Genomic DNA, 21,468 nt, shown 5'->3' on the forward strand with positions numbered 1-21,468 from the left:
GTAGAGATTGAAGAAGGTTAAGAGGAGATTTGATAGAGGTGTTCAAAATTGATAGTGTAAATAAGGATGAACTGTTTACAGTAGCAGATGGGTCAATAACCAGAGGACAGAGATTTAAGGCAAAAGAAGCAGAGACGACATGAAGATTTTTTTAATTTTACGTGGTGAATTGTTGTGATCTGGAATGGACTATCTAGAAGGGTGGTGGAAGCAGATTCAATAGTAACTTTCAAAAGGGAATTGGATAAGTACTTGAAGGGAACAAATTTACAGGGATGTGGGAAAGAGCAGGAGAATACCCATGGAAATTTCCTCTCTTAAGTTGTTTAACCAGAGCATAGAAGGTGCATATAATATGGCGAAAGAACCAGACAGGAGAGGAGGAGCAAAATATAGTTGAAAAGAAAGAATTTTTGGGACTTTGGGGAAAGCAGGGAGTGGAACTAATTGAATTGCTCTTTCAAAGAGCTGCCTGGCTTCCTTCTCTGTTTTAGATTTTAAGATTCTATGTAACTATGTAAGGCATATGGGATACTGGCCTTTATTAGCTGAGGCATAGAATATAAGAGCAGGGGGGTTATGATGGAGCTGTATAAAAAGCTAGTTAGGCCACAGCTGGAATACTGTGTACAGTTCTCGTCACTGCACTATAGGAAGGATATGATTGCACTGGAGAGGGTGCACAGGAGATTCACCAGGATGTTGCCTGGGTTGGAGCATTTCAGCTATGAAGAGAGACTGGATAGGCTAGGGTTGTGTTCCTTGGAGCAGAGAAGGCTGAGGGGGTACCTGATCAAGGTATACAAAATTATAAGGAACATCTTTTGCCTTAGCAGAAGGATCAATAACCAGGGGGCATAGATTTAGGGTAAGGGGCAGAAGGTTTAGAGGGGATTTGAGGATGAGGGTGGTAGCAATCTGGAACACACTACTTGAAGGGGTGGTAGAGGCAGGAACCCTCACAACATTTAAGAAGTATTTAGATGAGCACTTGAAACGCCATAGCATACAAGGCTACGGGCCAAGTGCTGGAAAATGGGATTAGAATAGATAGATGCTTGATGGCTGGCACAGACACGATGGGCCGAAGGCCTGTTTCTGTGCTGTATAACTCTATAACTGCCTCTGTCATGGTAGTGCCAGCCGTGGCTCAGTGGTAGCACTCTCACTTCTGAGCCAGAAGGTTATGGGTTCATAATCCCATTCCAGGACTTGAGCACAAACTTTTATGTGAAACTTTAGTGCAGTACTGACAGATGTGCCGTCCTTCAGCTAAGATATTGAAATGAGGCCTTGTCTGCTCACTCAGGTGGGCATAATGACACTATTTTGAAGAAGAGCAGGGGAGTTCTCCCTGATGTTCTGGCCAATATTTATATCTCAATTAAAATCATTAAAGCAGATTATCCAGCCATTATCACATTGCTGTTTGTGGACCTTGCTGTACAACAGTGACTACACTTCAGAAGTAGTTTACTGGCTGTAAAGTGCTTTGAGAGGTCCTGAGGACATGAAAGGCACTATATAAACCCGCATTCCCCAGACTGCGAACAGATCTCCCCTCGGCATCGCACCCTGACAGGCTAGACATAATGCAGCTCAATATCTGCAGTTCCTACCTCTTTCATTTGGTCCAAGCTGCAACCTGTTCATTAAGCTGAAAAATGCATATATACATGGTAAATCATCCACCATGCACACTAAGAACAAAACTGGGGCCTGGAAACTATGGTTACCTCTTAACCCCGATTGAAAAAAATGGCCAAGGTGGAAGGAGAGAGGAGAATAGTGGAAAAGAGTATTTTTTATCCACAACCCCCTCCCTCCCCACTCTTGCTGATCTGAAGTCTCAACTTAATGTTTAAATGCTGCATAGAATTTATGCTTGTAATTTTAATCCTTAATTGATTTAAATGCTGTATTTTGAAAGTTGACTGAGAAAAGTCAAGTCCAATTGAGTATAACCTTGTGAAACACTCTTTGATATGACTAGGTCTCACATAATAACCATAGTCACTGTTAGGAGCAACATAGATATTTTTTGTTGTCATCTAAGGCTGAGTGGTGAATGTTATTCGCAGGTTCACTGCCATTTCACAGTAGACTTGGCCAGAGTCGCACTGAAATTATAGTGGGAATATGGAGGACAACCTCAAGGAAATTTGGTGCCATTATTTGTATGGCTTGTAGAGTTCTTTAACTTAGTGATTATCATGAAATGGGCGATTGACTTTTATAGTGCACTGCATTTAACAGGAGAATCTGGTTGGGAGAAATCAGTTTCATTTTAGATGTGTAAGGTAAATGTGACTTTACAGAAATACAATGTGACACCTATCCTTGCTCTACCTAGCACGGCAAAGTTTGTCTCAGTTTTATCTGCACAGGCTCATGTCTTCACTCTTTCCCTCTCCTCTGCTATGATCATTAAGCTGCTGACATACCATGATTTTTATGTTTACTGAACCCTATCTATGTGGACATAATCATGGTATTCACTTTCTGTCATTACAATTGAGTTCTTTCAAAAGTTCTTTGTCTGACATTCCAAGTTATGAATATATAATTCTTGAGGTCAGTAAATTGGGCACTGAGAACATAGCTGGTGTGGTGCTGAATCTAATTTGAGCGTTGGTCTGCATATGCAATAGTCTTCCTCTGTGCTAGTAGCTCAAATCAGACATAACGTCATGGTAACAAGATTAGCCAGTGTTCTTATTGTGAATTTTGCCTTTAAAATGTTCAAAATGTAATTGTAAGAGACAGATGAATGGATCCACCCTGAGTTACATGCTACCATCCAGAATTCTACAGCAGTAAGCTAAACTCTGTGACTGGAGCATTGTGTACATTTTTGTAATGTGCCAACCAACTTGCCATAAATACACATTGTACTTTAATTTGTCTAAATAGCTTAACTCTGCTTTAGTCACAGGTGTTGGAAATGACTTGGACCTTTTCCTTCTTCCTTAAATGCCAGTTAGCAAGATAAATTCATTGATCCCACTTTTTCAGTGGGGAGCTATACTTCTAGGCAGCACAGGATGGAACATTGGCATTGTAGTGCCACAGTTTCATCTCTGATGCTCTTTGAGCATATTTCAGGATTGGTGAATTTAACTTAAACCACACTATGTAAAAGATCCCATGACAGTATTTGAAGAAGAGCAATGGGGTTCCCCCTAACCAACATTAATCCCTCAACCAATGTCATTAAAACATACATCTGGCCATTTATTTCTTTATTGGTTGTGGGATCTTGCTGTGCATAAATTGGCTGCTGCAGTTTTCTGCTTTATAACAGTGACTGTACTTCAGAAATACTTAGTTGGCTTTGAAGGGCTTTTGGGATGTCCTGAGGTCATGAAAGCTTCTATATAAATGCAAGTCCTTTTTCTTCTTTCTTTACAATTTTATGATTTTCATGGGATGTGGGCGTCGCTGGTAGGCCAGCATTTGTTACCTATCCCTAATTGCCCATGAACTGAGTGGCTTTCAGAGGGCAGTTAAGAGTCAACCCCATTGCTATGGGTCTGGAGTCACATGTAGGCCAGACCAGGTAAGGACAGAAGATTTCTTTCCCTAAAGGACATTAATGAACCAGATGGGTTTTTACAACAATTGTACTGGGACGAGCTTTCAATCCCAGGTATTTTTTATTAAGTTTAATTTATTAGAGTTAAATTCCGTCAGCTGTCATGATGGAAGTTGAGTCCATGTCCCCAGGACATTAGCTGAGGCTTTTGGATTACCACTACACCACCTATTTAAAACAGGGAGCTGCAGGTTCAATTTAGGCCAGAAATGGCATGCCACAGATGGAAGGTTCCTCAGAGCCTTTCTCGCTGTAATATTAATGGAAGTTTTTGAATGTGTAAATGGAGTTTCTGTCACACTTCCTGTGGCAGAACAGGAGCAGCCCTGAGGAAATTCCTTGTGCAGATAATACTGAGGAGTACCTGTGGGTTGCATTCTGGCTGCAGCGGAGAGGCCGGCATATGCATGAAATAGAGAATTGGGAAAAAAAAGTAAGTGACAATTACAAGAGGGAGGCTTCCCTTTCATTTTCTTCTGCATCTTACACTGCAAAAAATTAACTAGTGCTTGCAAAAAAGGTTTTAAACTTGAACACAGGTCAACATTTGCCATACACAGCAGCTAGTATGTGCACAATGTTTACTATTTATTAAAATGTTAATTTTTATGGCTTTAAGCAATTGAAGAGCCACATCATTTTATTTTTAAAAGTGGCCCCAAAGGTACATGTGCACTGCATAGGAACCATGAACAGTAGTAGGCCATTTAGCCGGTCAAACCTGCTCTGCCATTCAATCCCTTGATACCCTTACCCAACAAAAATCTATTTATCTATCTTGAAAGCTCCAGCTGTCACTGAGAATGCAGATTTCTAGATTCCGGGTATTAGTGATACTGAGGCTTATTGCAGCACCCTAACTCCAGCCCTGCCTGAGAAGCATCTTTTCTGAGGTGCAAATAAAGAGCCTTCTGACTGAGAAACTTTCGTCCAAATTAACAATGCAACAGTAATGTGTTGACATTGGAGTTCCATGGGCATCTGGGACTGAAGGAACAGTAATTTGTATGTTGTTTCCTACAAGTCCATTCACAGTGAAATTAAGTTGCTATCCCAAATATCACTAGCATTGCCTGTCTAAAGACATAGAAGGAATCTTTTACCTTTTTCTTTTAAAAACATATCTGGCTTACTGAAATAACTATTGACCTTTCTGTATGGTCAAATGGTTATTTGAGTGACTCCGACAAGCAATATTTTTCATATTTTATTTTCATATATGTGCCCCTGTCTAAATCTAGGCCAGACTGAGCAGTACTGGTACGCATCAAAGACTGTAATTGTTTTACCATGAAAGCCAACAGCTTTGCCACAGAAGAAAATTTCCCACACCGGCTTAAAAGACTCATGGGCTCAGGGTATTTATTTGTGTTTGTATTTGAAAACAGCTGGTCGGGAAGGACGCAATAGTTCCTGTTGCAGGAAAGGGCTGAATTGTATTAAGAATTTTGAGAAAAAAAGTTTCCTCATTCCATTCAGAAAACAGCAGACAAAAACAAGATCTCCGATCGTTTTGAATGAGACATAAATTATTTCCAAAGGAAACGCCTGTTTAAATGTAACTGAGATGGAAACTCATGAATTAGCATGTAGAAATGTTATTCATAGGTAATTTACTCTTTATAAAAGCACAAACATTCAGTTGAACTGAAAAATTGGCATGTTGCTTTTGTATTAAATGTAGTTGAAACAGGGTCAATTAATGAGATCTTCATCGAGATAAAAAGACAGCAAGGAAAGGCAAACTGTAAAAAAAAATGTATTGACTGAAAAAGGTGTTTGTTCACTTCACAGTCAAGATGCTCACTTCTCAGGCCATAACACAATGTTGCACATCATAATAGCCACATGTTTAAACTACCAGCCTCCTTTATGAGGCATTCTTAGCTAGACCAGTGAGGACAGTACATCTGTTTATCTGTCGGTCTCTCTGTCCTGCATCTAGTGTACTTGCTTCAACTGGGCAACCTTCAGAAAAATCAATGAAAGCCAGTCATTTCCTGCTGGATTTATTAATCTACGCAGCTTTGCCAAGGCCAGGCACCAAGGATTTACAAGCTGCTGCCAACCTATAAAAGCTTTCTTCAGCAGTTAGCTACTAATTGACCACAGGATATACCTATTTAGATTACTTGACCAAAGGTCTTACCTGAGTAGAGGCCTCAAAGGAACGTCAACTAAATATTAGAACTTATCAGTACTCTAGACCCCATACTACTTGTGGGCAGTGCCACAGCATAGGCTCATAGGGCTGGATTTTATGAGCTCGCCACCGATCTTAGTGGTGAGCTCCAGAAATGGCAGCCCGCCCATGTGGGCCGTCACCAAAGAGCCGCCGCAATCTCAAGCACGGCGGCTCATTTAAATATCCAGGGTGGGCCGCCCCCCTGCAATCATGTGGAGGGGGCAGACTGCCCATCCCCAGCAATGGCGCCAGATGCCTGTGTGCAGGCGCTGAAGACATTTTTAAAGGGCTGTCAGCCCTACTGGCTTATTTAAATATTTAAAGACAGATTAAATAAAATGAAATAAATACATTTCTACCACCCCCCAATAACAATTAAATTAATTATTTGCCCTTCCCCCCAAAAAAAACATTTAACTTTACCATCTGACCTGCCCCCGCACCCACAAACTGCACAAACGTTCAACTACAATCCTTCCCACTATCCTCATGGCCCTGTAAGTTTATTTCCTTCAAGTGTCCATCCCATTTCCTTTTGAAATCATTGGATCTCTGGTGGAAGCAGAGACAATCAATGAAAAAAAATCAGACAATGCATCGATGGTCAATCAGTTTCTGAGAGAGGCAAAGAGATTAATGTTTCAGATGTAACCCTTCATTAGACATTTCAAATGTTGACATTTTTTTGGCTTTTAGATGCCAACAGACCCACACTCCTAGGTACAGGAGAAAGCCCAGTCTGTGCATTTCTGGCATGGTTTATTTCAGACTTTTATTAACGGATGCCGATATTGTCTCTTTTGCCCTACTTCAAAGACACTGATCTATAACATTGACACTGATTTGTTTTTTTTCAAAATGAGAAACAGCACACTAGATCATTGCAGCAGCCTGCAAAAAAAGCAGACTTTACAGAAGTAACAAAGCAAGCCTGAAGGAAAATGGGGATTTTTAATTCCAAAACTGAGTACGTAATATAGTTAGTTATATGAAAATGTAAATAATATGCATGTATAGACATATAAACAGTTCCCCAGCAAATTTTAGCCACAAATGATTTCAGGTCTCTATTTGGACTCATAGCTAATATCTACATTAAAGCCTGGCTACCTGACCCGACCCCGACCAGACTCGACTACATGTGTCGGGTTCGGGTCGGGTCGTAATTCCGAGTCCATCATTCGGGCTCAGGTTGGATCGGGCTGGATAGTGCTGCTTCTGGGAAGTCATGGGATCAGGCTTACCCATCATTCCCCACAACTCCAGCTGCAGGAATAATATGCTGCCGGAACGGATGAACGATATTCGGGTCGGGTCGAACGCGAAAAAAAATTAAAGGACTCAGGCCCGGGTCGGGTTCGGGTTGGCTGTGGTCGGGTCGGGCCCGGGTCAGGTTTTAATTTTATACCCGAGCCAGGCTTTAATCTACTTTTCATAATAATGCCATGTTGCACAGGGATATATGGATAGTGACACTTACAGGTAATCATTCCCCCAGACCTAATCCTTATAAAATGTAATGGCCTGGATTTTGTGTTCAGTTACAAAGCAAGGGTGCTCGCCACTGATCACAAAGTAAGTCTCGCTGAGAGATCTCGTGATCTCACTGGCGAGAATTTCATCTCTATCGCCATGCATCTGATTGCAGCGTTCTTGACTGGGCACCGTTCCCAGCACGGAGCAGCCAATCACATTAAAGGATTCTCACAGCCACCCAACCAGAAAACAAAAAGCTGTAAAATAAAATCACTTTCAAAAATTTTTTACAATGAGCAAATTAAAGCTAAAATATTCTGAAAAAACTTCTTGAAAAATGTAATTATAAAATCTGCTAATTAATCGTTTAACAGCACGCCATGATTATAAAATTATTTTTTCAGGGCCAGTTCTGCTGTTCATCAAATTTTATAAATCACATCGCTGTTAAAAAAAAACCCAGTTCTCCCTGATTGAACAAGGTGTAACTTCTTATGGGATTTCTAAGAGTGATGTGGGAGCAAGAAAGTTGACATTTTCACTGATTTCAGTGATTGCCAGCCTGTGATGGAGCACTTAGTGCCAGGTCGCAACTTCAGGATTTCCGCACTAATTTGTGCATGCATTACATCCAGAAGTCGCTGTCAGTTTCAGAGGCAAACGCTGATAATTCACCATCAAAAATATGTATCATATAGAGTATTAAACCCTATGGATGAGGGTACCCCAGGTTTGATTCTCATTCTCTGATGATTAGTTGATCTCAGACAGAGCAGAAGGTAGGATGCTGCAGTTGCCTTCAGCACCCCTGGACTGGGAAGGAGGTAGAAACAAATAATCAACAGCAGTTCCTAGTTCTGGTTATTATCCAGTGTTAGTGTGTGGATGATGGCTAAGGGCAGGATTGAGTTCAGATATTATGCTGTCCACAGTTAAATCATCTCACTGTCTGGGTTCGTGCATGGACGACATATAAGGTCACTTAAGCAATGTACTGTCAGTTTCACAGGATTGTAGCACTGACCTAATCACTACCTTCAGGAGAGGAAGTTCCTCTTCTTCTGAGGTCTTCAGGTTCATTGATAATATTATGAATAATACAAGAAACATTCACATAATTAGACCTGTAATCAATTTGCAGCACTACAAAGTTCAACATGTTCTAAATCATGTGTCATTACTAGTGAAGAACAGGTCAGTCTCCAGGATTTATGTATAAGCTGCCTGTAACCCTACCTGAAAAACCATGAATGGCTGGAAGTAAACCTCTCCTCAGCAACTACAGCAAGGAATTAGAAACTGAATGAAGTTTCTTGCCTCAGAAAACTGCGAGGATTCAGCAAGTAGGCAATTGCAGGAGTAAGCACATATTTATGTAAAAGGTAGCAACATCATGAAGTAGATTTTTAACCTTTCAACCCTGGGTGTAACCTGGCGGTATTGGATCAGCCACCCATTAAACACACTGCTCAATTCTTCTCTCAATTAAACTGAAAATTCAACACCACATATTGATTGCTCAAATGGTTTAGGAACAAATTAAATTGCTCCTTTAAAATTGCCATTTGGTGAACTCATTGGATACATAAGAACATAAGAAACAGGAGCAGGAGTAGGCCATTCGGCCCCTCAAATCTGCCCCGCCATTCAATAAGATCATGACTGATCTGCCCCAGACCTCAACTCCTCTTTCGTACCAGCTCCTCATAGCCCTCAAATCCCCGATATTTCAAAAATCTATCTACCTCCTCTTTAAATACTTATAGTGATTCAGCCTCCACAACTCTCTGGGGTAGAGAATTCCAGACATTCACTACACTCTGAGAGAAGAAATTCCTTCACATCTCGCTTTAAATGAGGGCAGGGGTAGGTGTTCTGATACGAATTACTCATTTTATTATTTTTAAAATTATGATTTTTACCAACTAAACACAATATAATAATTTTAACACTGCAGTTTCATTTTTCAGTAAATTATTCTGCTGCTCAAATATTATTGGCCAGAATTTTATGCCCTCCCAGGAGCAGGTGGGGTGGGGGGGGGGGAAGGGGCGTAAAATCGTGTGGGAGGCGGTGATCACCGTTCCGTTGCCGAGCTGCTCCCACTGCTATTTGACCAGTGGCAGGGGGAGGTGACAAATGGCCCACCCACCTCTGGCCAATTGAGGTCCTTAAGTGGCCAATTAATTGCCACTTAAGGGCCTCCTCCTATTGCCGCTGTTATATTACCAGCAGCAGACGGATACTTCAGTACCTGAGGAGGCCGCCCAGTAATACTGGGCTGGGGGGTTGCCCTCCTGATTGGGCACCCTTTGCCTCATGGAGGGCCCCCCACAGTGGGTCAAGCCGCCCCGCTGGAACACCCACCCCTGCCCTCTCGATCGACCCTCCTCCCCCCCACCTCGCTGGGGCCCAGCCGATTGTTCCCAGCAAGGCCCGATCTCCACTTACCTTTTCCGAGGTCTCCTCCATTGCTGCTCCTCACGTTGGATGCAGTCCCAGCAGTGGCCAACACTCCTAGTGGTGCCGCTGGGACTAAAGAGCTGCCGTCTCCCCTGATTGGCCGGCAGCTCCTAGAAGCAGGACTTCCTGCCTCGGAGGGGCAGAAGTCCCGACCGGGGCCAGTTAAGGGCCTGGGCTGCTTAAATTGCTGCACGACTTCCAGTCCCAGTGGAGGCTGGCTCGCCGCCGACTTTTTAGCCGGTGGGCGGGCCTCCTGCCGCAACATATAATTCCGGCCATTGTGTCTCACTGTATAGTAATAGATGGCTCTAAGTGAGATGCAATTTAGTTACACAATTGAGGGACTCAGATCAGATCAGCCTGAGGATGGTTAAAGCAACCCTACACCATGTGAATCCTGAGATCTGTGAACTTGTTTTTTTTCCCCATGTTATTCATAAGACAGCATTTCCAAAGGTCCAACACTTCCTCAGTACTGCACTGGACTGTCAGCTTTGACGTTTGTACTCAAACCCAGGTGTTGGACCTGAACCCAGAACCTTGTTGACTTAGCGGCAAAAATGCTACCATGAGCCTCAGCTGACACCACCATGAGAAGACAGCCCTTGCCACCTCCAATCAGGTGAAAATCTGAGGAGCACAAAGACAAAGAGGAAGAGGAGGAGGAAGAGAAGGAAGCTGAAGAGGAGGATTCAGACCAAGAGGAAGAGGAAGGGAGGCTGTAACCTAAACAGTCCCTTGCTGTCTGGGAAATACGAGAACAAATAATGAATGAGTGATAACAGTAACCTCAACCCAAATTCACCATCCACCAATAGTCCTACGCTCCTTACCTTTTCTCTATCACTGCTCGTACATCGTCCTCTTTCTCACAATGCAAAAACAAAATCCAAAATACACATTCAGATACAAATATATAAATTATGCCATAGTTCATACAAAAATAATCACCCTTGTGAATTTACTTGGTGACTATTCCATTTTCCTTTGCCTGTCCTAATGCTCCTACGAGGTGCTTCTCGATGTGGCTATGGCATGGTTGGTGGAAGGCTGAGGACTTTTAGTGGAGAGGCCTGTAGTTGGACTTGGAGGGTGACTTTGAGAAGATTTGGGCTGAGAAAGCCCAGTTTCAGACTGCACCATCTCAGCCTGGGCTGCAGCACTCTGGGTGAATTGGCAACAGCAAATGCACTGGCAGAGTGGCAGGGGTGGAAACATGAATGCTATCACCTTGAGAGAGATGTTCTTACTCCACAGCGATACTGCTGTTCTTCCAGGGTGGTACCTCAAGCAGTCTTCATAATGTATTGGAGAGCACATAACTGGAGTGTTGAGGTGCCTTGGAAGCCCCTTTGAATAGTGGTTTACAGAGACTTAATGGCAGCAGTCCGAGCTTGCATGCTAGCAAGCTGAGATTGCATGACAGCAGTCTGAGCTTCCAGGGAAGCTGTCAGACGTTGGGTGCGCTGAATGTGCTGCAATGGAAGCTGAGACATTGACCATCAGTCAACAACAACTTGCATTTATAGAGCACATTTAATGCAGGAAAGTGTCCCGAGGCAATTCACAGGAGCATTATCAAACAAAATTTGACACTGAGCCAGATAAGGAGATATTAGAGCAGATAATCAAAAGGTATATTTTAAGCAGAATCTTAAAGAAAGTAAAGTGGTAGAGAGGTTGAGGGAGGGAATTCCAAAGCTTCGAGCCTTGGCAGCTAAAGGCATGGTGGGCAATGCTGGAGCAATTCAAATCAGGGTTGCTGAAGAGGCCAGAATTGGAGAAGTGCAGCTATCTCAGAGAGTTGTAGGTCTGGATGAGATTACAAAGATAGGGAGGAGTGAAGCCTTGGAGAGATTTGAAAATAAAGATGGAGTTGGGGTGGGAGGCATGGGATTGTGTGGGTGAACACACTTCTATCATTGCTTATGCGCCACTGACCGGTCAATGCTACAGAGCGTTGCATGTCAGTGTGCTGCTCCTGCATCCACTCAGAGTGCTGCTACATATGGCTCTCTGTGAGATTGGCCACTCTCTCAATGGAAGAGCTCATGTGCTCGAAGCTCTGAGCCATGGTGGTGCACATGAGCTGAATGGACTCCTCCATTCTCAACCCACAACCCTGTATCTCCTAAGAGAATGCCAACCTGTGGGTACACATCTGACACTGCTGGTCAAAGTCGAACCAGCTTGCTTGTGACTCCTGAGGCCCTGCAGCTGCACCCAGCTGAGCAGGCTGTGCCTGCCTTTTATCCTCTGAGGGGGACTGCCTACAGTTGCCTCTGCCTCCATCATCTCCTCCTGCTCACTAGTGCCATGGTGTTCACCCAGTGGCACCCCTTCTAACTGCATTTAAGAACCCACCGATGTGAATGGATCTGCACTGGTGGAGCGTGAACTTGAATGATGTGACGGTGCTGGCTGTGGTGGTTAGATTTCTCGAGAGGCCCCCATTGATGCTGCTGCACTTTCATGCTTCTGCTCGACGACTGATCTTGTGGGAAACACAAGGAATGTCCAACGTAACTGAGACTTTGGCATGCTATCAGATAGGGAGGAGTGCACTCCACCCCCTTCATCTACAGATTGCAATCCTTTTTACCCTCTCCTCCAGGTAATCACATCTCTCTATTAACCACATGGTTATGCAGGGCCACCCTGGCAATTTCCAGTGCTGCCTCCAAGGCTGTGAGGGTGGTGCACTGGGGCACTCCTCCTCCTGTGTGCATCCTCTTCTGTGAATTCTGTGTCCCCTTCTCCTGCAAGGACAAGAGAGAGAGATAAGGCAATGCTGCCCTCTCACCATTGGCAGTGACTGTTTTAAGGTCTTCAACAGCACTAGGGCTCTGGGCATTGCTGGTCAGTAGTTACCCTGGGTGCGCATTGCTACCAATTTCAGGAGCACCATGTGCCCTCAGGCTGCTCAGCTGGTGTGTCTGCTGGTGGTTGCAGACCTGGAGGCCTGTCATCTGGGTCTCACGTTGCACTTACCTTGCCAGAGCGAAGAAGGTCATTGAACCTTTTGCAGTACTGCACCCATGCCCTCCAGACAACACTTTGGCTACTGACAGTTTCTGTCACCTCCAGCCAGGCCTGCCACTCCCTGGAAACTAGACTTCTCATTTCTCTCTTCCTGCCTCCAACAGAACCTCAAGGGCTTCATTAGAAAACCACAGGGTAGCCCTGTCTTGGGTGCCAGGCCTCCGCCTTTCCTGCTGCTGACCTCGGGCTTCCATAGCAATGCAAAATGGCTGCCACAGTAATGGCTGTTGGCATGCCTTTAAATTGGACCCACACTTTACAAGTCCTGCCTCCATCCTGTGCCCGCTGCCACTAATTGGCCACCCAACTCACTCTCTAGCCAATTAGCAGCCGACCTCAGGGAAAGTCACGGACTGTGACTACTTCTCCCCTGGTGTTGTTTCGAGACCCAGAAAGGGTTCCAACTTCAGGTTCCTGACTACAAATGCAAAATCCTGCATATGGATTCTATCTTAGGGTTAGAGTAATCTCTGAACACATTGCTTATCTAACATTGCAGCAACCATCACTTCAGGTTATTATATGTAACTATAAAGTTAAATGTTGTGAGCAGAATGCATATTCATACCCGCAGTATTAAAAATCTGATGAGATAATTCTTCTACTTATGGTTTTGCATGACACATGGTTGATTTATGCAGAAAAAACTCTTGACAATTGTTTATCTCTATAATTAATAGTCTTACACATAATGTGGAATCGTGATGCTTGGAAAATGTATGTCAGTATCAAGTATGAACCGCCAGACCAGGCAGTATTATCAGTCAGCATATTTCCTGAGATCTTTTGGTTACCATGTCATTTCCTGAGCTGGTTGACTAAATACAAATCCATTCAAAACTTTTGTCATTCATTAAAAAAAACTGACCAAATCCTGTTAAAAATTCATCAAATTAGTTCAGAAGCGGTGTTTGAATTCTGTTCCTTTCTGGAGTTTGCATTGTCCAGCTGGGTTATCTTTCACAATATTTTGGAGCTCAGCTGATGTCAGAACTCACTGGTGCTACTAAGTCTCCCACTTTCAACACCTCTCTCTTATAGAAGGAAAAATAGTTTAATGTGCACGTGAGTGTCCACAGTCCTGATATACACTCAAAGCATGGACCCAGCTGCTTTCTATCGTCCAAGTGTGTCCACGGCAGGGATCTGTTCTCCCAAGAAGCCACAGAGACAGACACTTTCTATGCTCAAGAGCAGCGCTGATGTTTCTCTACCCTACCCCCGTCCCCACCAGCTTGCGGATAAACGCTGGACCTCCTCATTCCTAAATGCCAGGTTTATTGAATGCTACATATTGCACACTCCTCTGGTGCTGTGAGGCTCCACAAATGCTTTCACATCCCATTATTATTCTCAGTTCCTTATGTTCCCAGACTTGCTACAGTGCTCCCAGACCTCTTACTAAACATTTCCACTTCCCCTGAGCACTTCCAGAGCCTAGTATGCCCAAAGTGCTCCTAAATCTCAGTACCCTGCCACCCCTCTCCCATTCCTCAGTGCCCCAGACTATTGCAAGTAGAGTGGCCACTGCCAGAGGCCAAGAATACTGGACACCAGACCTGGCCAGCCAACAGTACTGCGGCCTGGGTGGGTGGGGGGGGGGGAGTGGGGGTGGTGGGAGGGGTAAAGACGTCTCTGTGCACGATGATATCATCACGCATGGAGATGACATCATCATGGACCTCTCAGCCACAAGCCCGCAATTTAAAAAATGCACCAGAACCACCTGTGTCTTTGAGTATAATTGATTTATTTCAAGTGAAAAACAATGAAAACAGCAAACTGAATCCAAGTGTATTCCTAGCTAGTCATTGTCTTTTAGACTCCTGTATTTTATGAAATTACTTTAGGTGCATGCCTCTTTAAGTGATTCTTCCATCCTAACCCTAGTACACTGGACATATTGGCATCCGGTACCGGACAAGAGACAGACTGGCTGAAAACCAGACTCTCTGGTATAAAGACAGCCGAATGGCCACCCTAATTGCAAGTACACCCAAAGCCTTTCCACCTGTGGAGTACTGGCAGACTCTAAACACTAGTCTCTTCAATCTCTACAAACTAAATTGTTTATGGACCCCTCTAAGTTCTCTCTCATGATCTCAAAGCCAAATTCTAATGAGTGCTCCCAAGTCCCCGATGTCAGACCTTCCATGTCCTACCCGAGCAAATATTTCCACTCACCTCAACTTCCTTTCAAGTCCCAGCTTCTTCCTCCACTATATCCCACATGCAAATATGAGTCACCAGTTCCCAATCTTCACTTTCATTTGAGCACTTTTGATCACTTTCCAGATAACTTTATTTTATATGATCAGTTACGACCAGGTGAGAAAGAGGTCTAGGGTTCCCTTTCAGCTTTCACCTGGTCTTACTGTAACCGGGGTTAATTTTTATACATACTGTGTTTTGAGCTTCCCTGGGTGAATCCTTGTTCACCGTTTTCCAATTATAAGGCAAAGAAATGAGCACAAACAGGCCTTCTTAGGTTTAAAGAAGAAAAGTGAAATTTATTAAAACTTAAATTTAAACTCTAATTCGGTTAATGCCTACGGATACACGCCGTGCCCACACTAGCATGCACATGCAAATAGAGACAGAAAAGAGCAGAAGAAAAATAGTGGAGGAGTTTGAGGCAATCTCTGAAGGGGGTTTGTTACTGTGCTTCAAGCTCACTGTAGAGTCCTTAATTGCAGGTAATCTTGCTTTTTGTTGGGGCCCAGTATTCTTCTTAAACCTTGTTCACTGTCGGAGACTTTTCTCTCTTGGGGTTCATTTGTCTTCAATGGGTCTTCAGTTCCGTGAGAAAGAAATCGGACCAGACAGGAGAGAGATGTTCTCAGTCCAGTAGCAAAGAGCTTTCTCAGTTCAATTTCTCTGTGGCAAGTTCAAATTCAAAAATCTCCAACAGCCAGTTAGTCATGTGACTTAACTGGTCTGACCACGTCTGTTTGTGTATTCAGCCATTTTAGCAGTTAACCTGGAATACTAGCCTCTCCACCTTCAACATCTGGTAATCAAAAGTTCATTTTGGAATAAATTGCAGCAGTGAGTCTCCCTTTTGTCCTTTCCAAGCACTGTCTGTTACTATGCAATTGTCTTTCCAGTCAAGGGTCTGATTTTTTTTTTAAAGCAAGTTCTTTCTTTACTCCAGTAACAGTTTAAAAATCAATGTTCATGTGGCAAAATATGTATGCCTCATTCTTGGCAGTTGGGGACCTGCATGTCAGATCCCAGAACTCTGTTCCAGCCTGGCTCAATCTTAATGTGGGCTTGGAAATGGTAAGAAACAGGTCTAAGAGATACAGCTGTGAGAGAAGCCACTGCTCTGGAGAGTCAAGACAAAAGCCCTGATTTGAACCTAACCCACCTGATGAGGGCACCCAACTCAGCTGCCTGAGTTACAGCTGCCCAATTGACTTCAATAGAACATGAAATCGGACAGTTGTAAATCAGGTAAAAAACCTAAATCTGCCCCATACACAGCTATAATTTATTTTTATTTTTACCAGAACTAATGCACAAATTACATAATAAAAATGTGTTACATGATTGAACACCTGCCAATGTAAAACAGCGTGAGCGACACCACGCCACATCCCCTTGTGTGAATGAATTTATTCAATAGGCACAGGATGTTAGAATTAAAATAGTTTCAAGGACCACATAATTCTGTTGGAGATTGCTGGCTGTTAATTGTAATTAGTTGATGAAATCTTGGGTTAGGAAATACAGTTGTAATTGAAACTGTAATTAGCTCCGTATCATTTTAAGGGGGGTGGGGCTATAGGTTTTTCTCTCATAATAGATGAACTAAGATATGTTAAGTGATCCTCCTCGTCTGTGTATGTCTTGTGATCTTATCCCCTGTTCACTTTATGCAACGCGCAACAAAGAATGTGCCAGTAATAGCTGCAAGGAAAGGACTAACATTCTTCCCTTTGTTGTTTTTAAAGTGGCATCAAACAGCAGCACTGCCCTTGAACAGTAAATATTAGTGACCACTAAGTGCAGCTTTTTACTATTTTGTTTTGTGTCACAGGAATTGCATTGCGAGGTGTTCAGCTGTGAGCCTTAACAATGGGAAGGTTACACTTTCTTCCCACTCCTATGATCAAATTACATACGAAAAATCCCCACTACTGAAGCTAACTTGCTCACACAACACATTGTAACACAAGCACAGTTGAAGTGCAAAAATATCTCACGCAATATCAATGGGATCAAATTAAATTGCTCAATTTATCTTCATATCAGGGCAACATTTTCAGATTAAAATCAAGGAGTATTTCAAATTGGTAATATTTCAGAATTAACCTGTAGTGTCCAGTTTCCTGCTCTGAATAAAGCAGGTTTATGACTGTGTTATTCATCATCAGTCTCACGTGTTCTGTGATGGCATTTTATTAACCTTCTCAAAAAAGGGAGATTTTATTGCCTCACCTGAAAAATTGTAGAGGGAGCAGAGAAGGGATCATGAGATTTTAATGGAAATAATCTGACAAGATAATATAGTCATTAAATGATGAAAACTAAAGCACAGCTTATATAATCTGCTTTTTTAAACTTCAATCACTGGAAGTATTATGCTCACGACATGTTAGAATTGTTATAATTAATCATTTCCTGTTAAGAACAAGTTCTGAACTGAACTGAAGCTCTGTTGGCAATTGTACTGTATGCTGAGCAATAGAGACCAGCAGCCCTGCAGCTTCAGCCTTAGTCAGTGCTGAGCTGGCTGATCTCAGATACACGCAACTGAGGAGGAGGGTAATGGAAATATGTCAGGTGATGTTCTGCTCCGGTTTGGAGCACCTGCTGGTAACAGCGTATTGAAACCAGGATTGGGTTCACCTGGGATACCCTCATGGTTGAATAGCCTGCCTAGACTTATGGCTCAATAAAAACTCAGGAACAATAGTCACGTGGGGTGAGATACTAATTGGACCAGATCCAGCAAAAGCCACTATGTTCTGGAGAGGAGGGGAGAAATTTGGTACAGGAAAACAAGCAAGTTTTCATTCAGAGTTGATAAAATTGCTATCTTTTGGGATTGGTTTCAGCAGATATTCACTGGTGCATTGTAACTAATTGCCCCCACCAATCACAGAATACTCTAAAATACACATTTTTCTGTGATCTGTCCTGTAGGCTCAGGTTGAGATACGATTCCTTAAACGTTAACCATCCTTTGGTATTTTTTGCCCAATTGGCCATTGTTGATACATTAACCCAGATTAACAGGAAATTCAATCATGACAGGAGATCACAGCATTTACTTTCCTGTCTTTTCCTGACATTTAATTCCAGCAGAGGTCAGAGGACAGTGAACAGGAGTGGGTCTCTGGCTCATTTTTTACAGAGCCAAAAGGTATTGGGCTGGATTTTACCAGCCCTCTGGAGAAGGGCTGGAAGGTGGATGGCCTTGGAAAATGGCGGTGGAAGGGGTCGGGAGGGGTGCCCAACGTCTTCCTGCGGCTACGGGATATTACCAATAGCATGAAACTTACCGGCACGGCTGCCTGCCGACTGGAGGCGGGTGGCCAATTAAACCAATTAAGCAGCCAATTAAGGGCATTTTACTGCAGCGTGGGGAGGCCACCAGGTACGCCCTGGCGGCCTCCCAGCAGGTTCCTGGGGGCAAGGGTGTGAGGGTGCGGGGATTAGGGCCCTCCTTTATGACCACTCCATGGCTCACGGAGGGGCACCGCCTGGTGGCAACGGCCGTCCTGTGGTTGCGGTACTGCCACTGGATGGTGCCCCCCCAACACTGATCACCGGGGCTGGCTTGCCTACCTGGGCCTGCACGGTAAATGGAAAAAAAACCTACCTTGCCTCAAAATGGAGATGTTCTCTTCTTCCTGCAGCCTCATCGGTGGCACTACCAGGGCTGCCGAGTTGCCGGCCCTCTGAGGCAGGGCGCTGTCCTCAATAGGATGATCGTCCTGACAGTGGTCTCTTAATTGGCTGCCACCGGTAAAATGCTGCCCCGTCCGTCCGCATGAGCTCGGGTCTCATTTTCAGTTCCGGTGGCAGGACAACCCGAGCTTTGACAAAATTCCAGCCATTGAGGCTATTCCCAGGATCCAGTCCACCTCTGTGGTTGAAATCAGCTAACACAGCACAAATCAGGAAACATACCGGCAACTTTCCTGGTTTGCATCTTTCGCCCAACACCATGAAGTATATTCATGCACCAAGCCATTAGTTTGCTTAAGATAGTCCCAGTTTGCTTTCTGTTACTGAAATTGAAATGGAGAAAAATGTATGTAATAAGAAAATTACAGCTTCATACCATGAATTTAGTCTAACTGACAGGACTAAAGTAAAAGTACTTTCAGGTCAAATTTATTCTTATAGTCTACATTAAGTAAACATATATTTAAAGGGGTTTGTAAAGAGCAAAAATAAATTTTCACTTTTTTGAGACCAAACACTTCAAATCTCTGATGGTATCTCATGTAACATGCACATCCTTTAAGGTGAAAATACATTGTTTACATCGGTACGAACTTCGTACTCACTAAGGTAAAGACTATAAGCCTGAGTATTGAGACATTTTAGCTTCCCTTTTGATTTTTAAGTGTTGGCCAATATGTGAGAAGGCTAATGACTGCTCTCAAACTACTGTACTCTAGATGTTACAATATTGTACTAGAAAGAATTGTTACAACATGGTTTTCATTATATTTTGAGGATATTTACAGTCTTGTCCATATAATTCAGACGGCAGACACTGCAACAAACTCAACTCAAAGTGCAGAGAAGCAATGATCTTTTGATTTAATATACTCTCTCGCTGAAGACAGAAGATGGATTGAAAACCAGTCAAAAAGCAAACTTAAGTGTTTTTTCTTAACAGCAGGTCAATAATATGCTTTCCCATACTTTTGTTTTTACAGCACCTTCACCAATTAGTGTTGTGAAGAAGAAGAAGGTCGCCAAAAATAGCATCTCCTTGTCCTGGCAGAAGCCAAACCGGCCCAATGGCATCATACTGGAGTATGAGATCAAATATTTTGAAAAGGTATAAACTGACTAATAAGAAGAGCCTTATTCTTCATTTCTGCTGCATGGCTGCATTTTTTCTCAGTGGTAAATACTGCTATCGATTTTTTGATAAACACTGGTGTTGGTTCACTAATTAATCACTGGTATTGGGTCAATGATTGAGAATGACTGGTACTGAATTACTGGTTCACAAACATAGTTATAAATTAATTGGTTTATTATCATTGATACGGATTCTGACACCAATAACGGCATAAGTGCAAGATGATTGCACGATTTTTCATTTTTTAGCATCTAAAAATGTCCAGCCAAAGGAACAGTAATAACCCCTACCGTTCCTTCTGCCATTTCTGAGTTGTATTATGTATAAAGAGGGAGTAAAATCGCTTGCCAAATACACAACAGAACAATATCAGTAAACACAGATTTTGGCTGTTAAAAAAAAACTTCTGAGGGTGAAAATAAGCAGAAATCAAAGATCTGAACAATATTTGACTGGTAAGCCAACTAATTTGGAATCTTCCATCGTTACTGGGATGATCCTTGTTCTTTTTCATTTCTAAAAGCCAAACGGATCCTGACGTTAATGCCCCAATATTTATAGAGAGGAAGGCAGTGCAAAATGGCCGGGAAACATATTGAGGCCTGAGACGTGGACCGACAGGACCTCATCATCCTTTTTTGTTCCTTTTCCCATATGATAACTGGTCAAATTGACAGACTGTACAGCTGTCAGACAGGAAAAACCAACTGCAGGAGATGCAAGCCAGGGACACTTGGGGATGGTCCCTAGCAATCGGGAAGGGCTAAAGCTGGAGATCTGGGCTTGCAAGGGGAAAGAAGAGGCAATCGGGAGTGGGGGGAAGACCAAAGATCAGGGCCTGGGGTTGGGGGGGGTGGTGGGTGGTGGTTCTAAAGGACAGAAGACTGGAGATTGGGGAAGGAGGATGGCCACAATCACAGCATGGCACAGACGTTGCTGCTTGGGGCAGAGGCCTGTGATTGTAGCAAGAGGGAGAGAGAGGCTGGAATTGGCAGAGTTTAGGCGAAAGGCTTCCTTAAGGTGCCAGAGGGAGTATTCCTGCTCCTCATAGCCCACAAGGAGTGCTGCAAAATGGCACTTACCTTCTTGAGCCGGCAGCTCTCACCTTGCTTCTATTTTTGGGTTTTGGGAAACCCACATGACAGCTGTAAAATTTAAAACTGGCTCCCAATTGCACTGTCACAGCTTGATTTAAATATGTTAATGAAGTGACCTGCCTCTCCTTACCAAGAAACAAGCATTTTTGTGGTGGGTTGGGAAGAATTCCCTGTTTTAAAATTTTTGATGTATCTCTCCCTGACCCTCTCCTGCTTGTCAGGGGATGGGGCCAGTGACTTTGTTTTTGGTAAAAAGCAAGCCTGCCTTATGACTGCGGCTGCAGATAAAAAAAGAATTGATTCTCTAGCCTTGCACTAGTATTGATCTTGCAAATAGCTGCTTCTTGATTAATAATGTGCATATTCTACTTCAATTATGTCATTAATCAGTGAGCAATAATTATTCATTAAACTAGATGGTGCAGTGAGTTAAACTACCCTTCTCCCCTGGGACATAGTGAAAATTTACTTCACACCAATGGGTTGGAAGCCTCCTTTCTGTGCTAGCTGTCAGGATCTTAGTTTTAAGACATATGAACTAGATCTATTAGATCTA

At 43.2% G+C, this 21,468-nt stretch overlaps 1 protein-coding gene across 2 annotated transcripts in view; it reads left to right on the forward strand.

The window, feature by feature from the left end:
* Nucleotides 1–21,468, forward strand: part of LOC137369368 (ephrin type-A receptor 5-like) — a 389,228-nt gene that overhangs the window by 258,997 nt on the left and 108,763 nt on the right. For both annotated transcript variants that reach the window (XM_068030470.1, XM_068030471.1), the window contains exon 6: nt 19,664–19,788. In XM_068030470.1, coding sequence (XP_067886571.1) covers nt 19,664–19,788 — 125 coding nt within the window. The remainder of the gene's footprint in view (nt 1–19,663; nt 19,789–21,468) is intronic.

This window comes from Heterodontus francisci, chromosome 4 (genome assembly GCF_036365525.1).
Source record: "Heterodontus francisci isolate sHetFra1 chromosome 4, sHetFra1.hap1, whole genome shotgun sequence".
Taxonomy (NCBI): Eukaryota; Metazoa; Chordata; class Chondrichthyes; order Heterodontiformes; family Heterodontidae; genus Heterodontus; species Heterodontus francisci.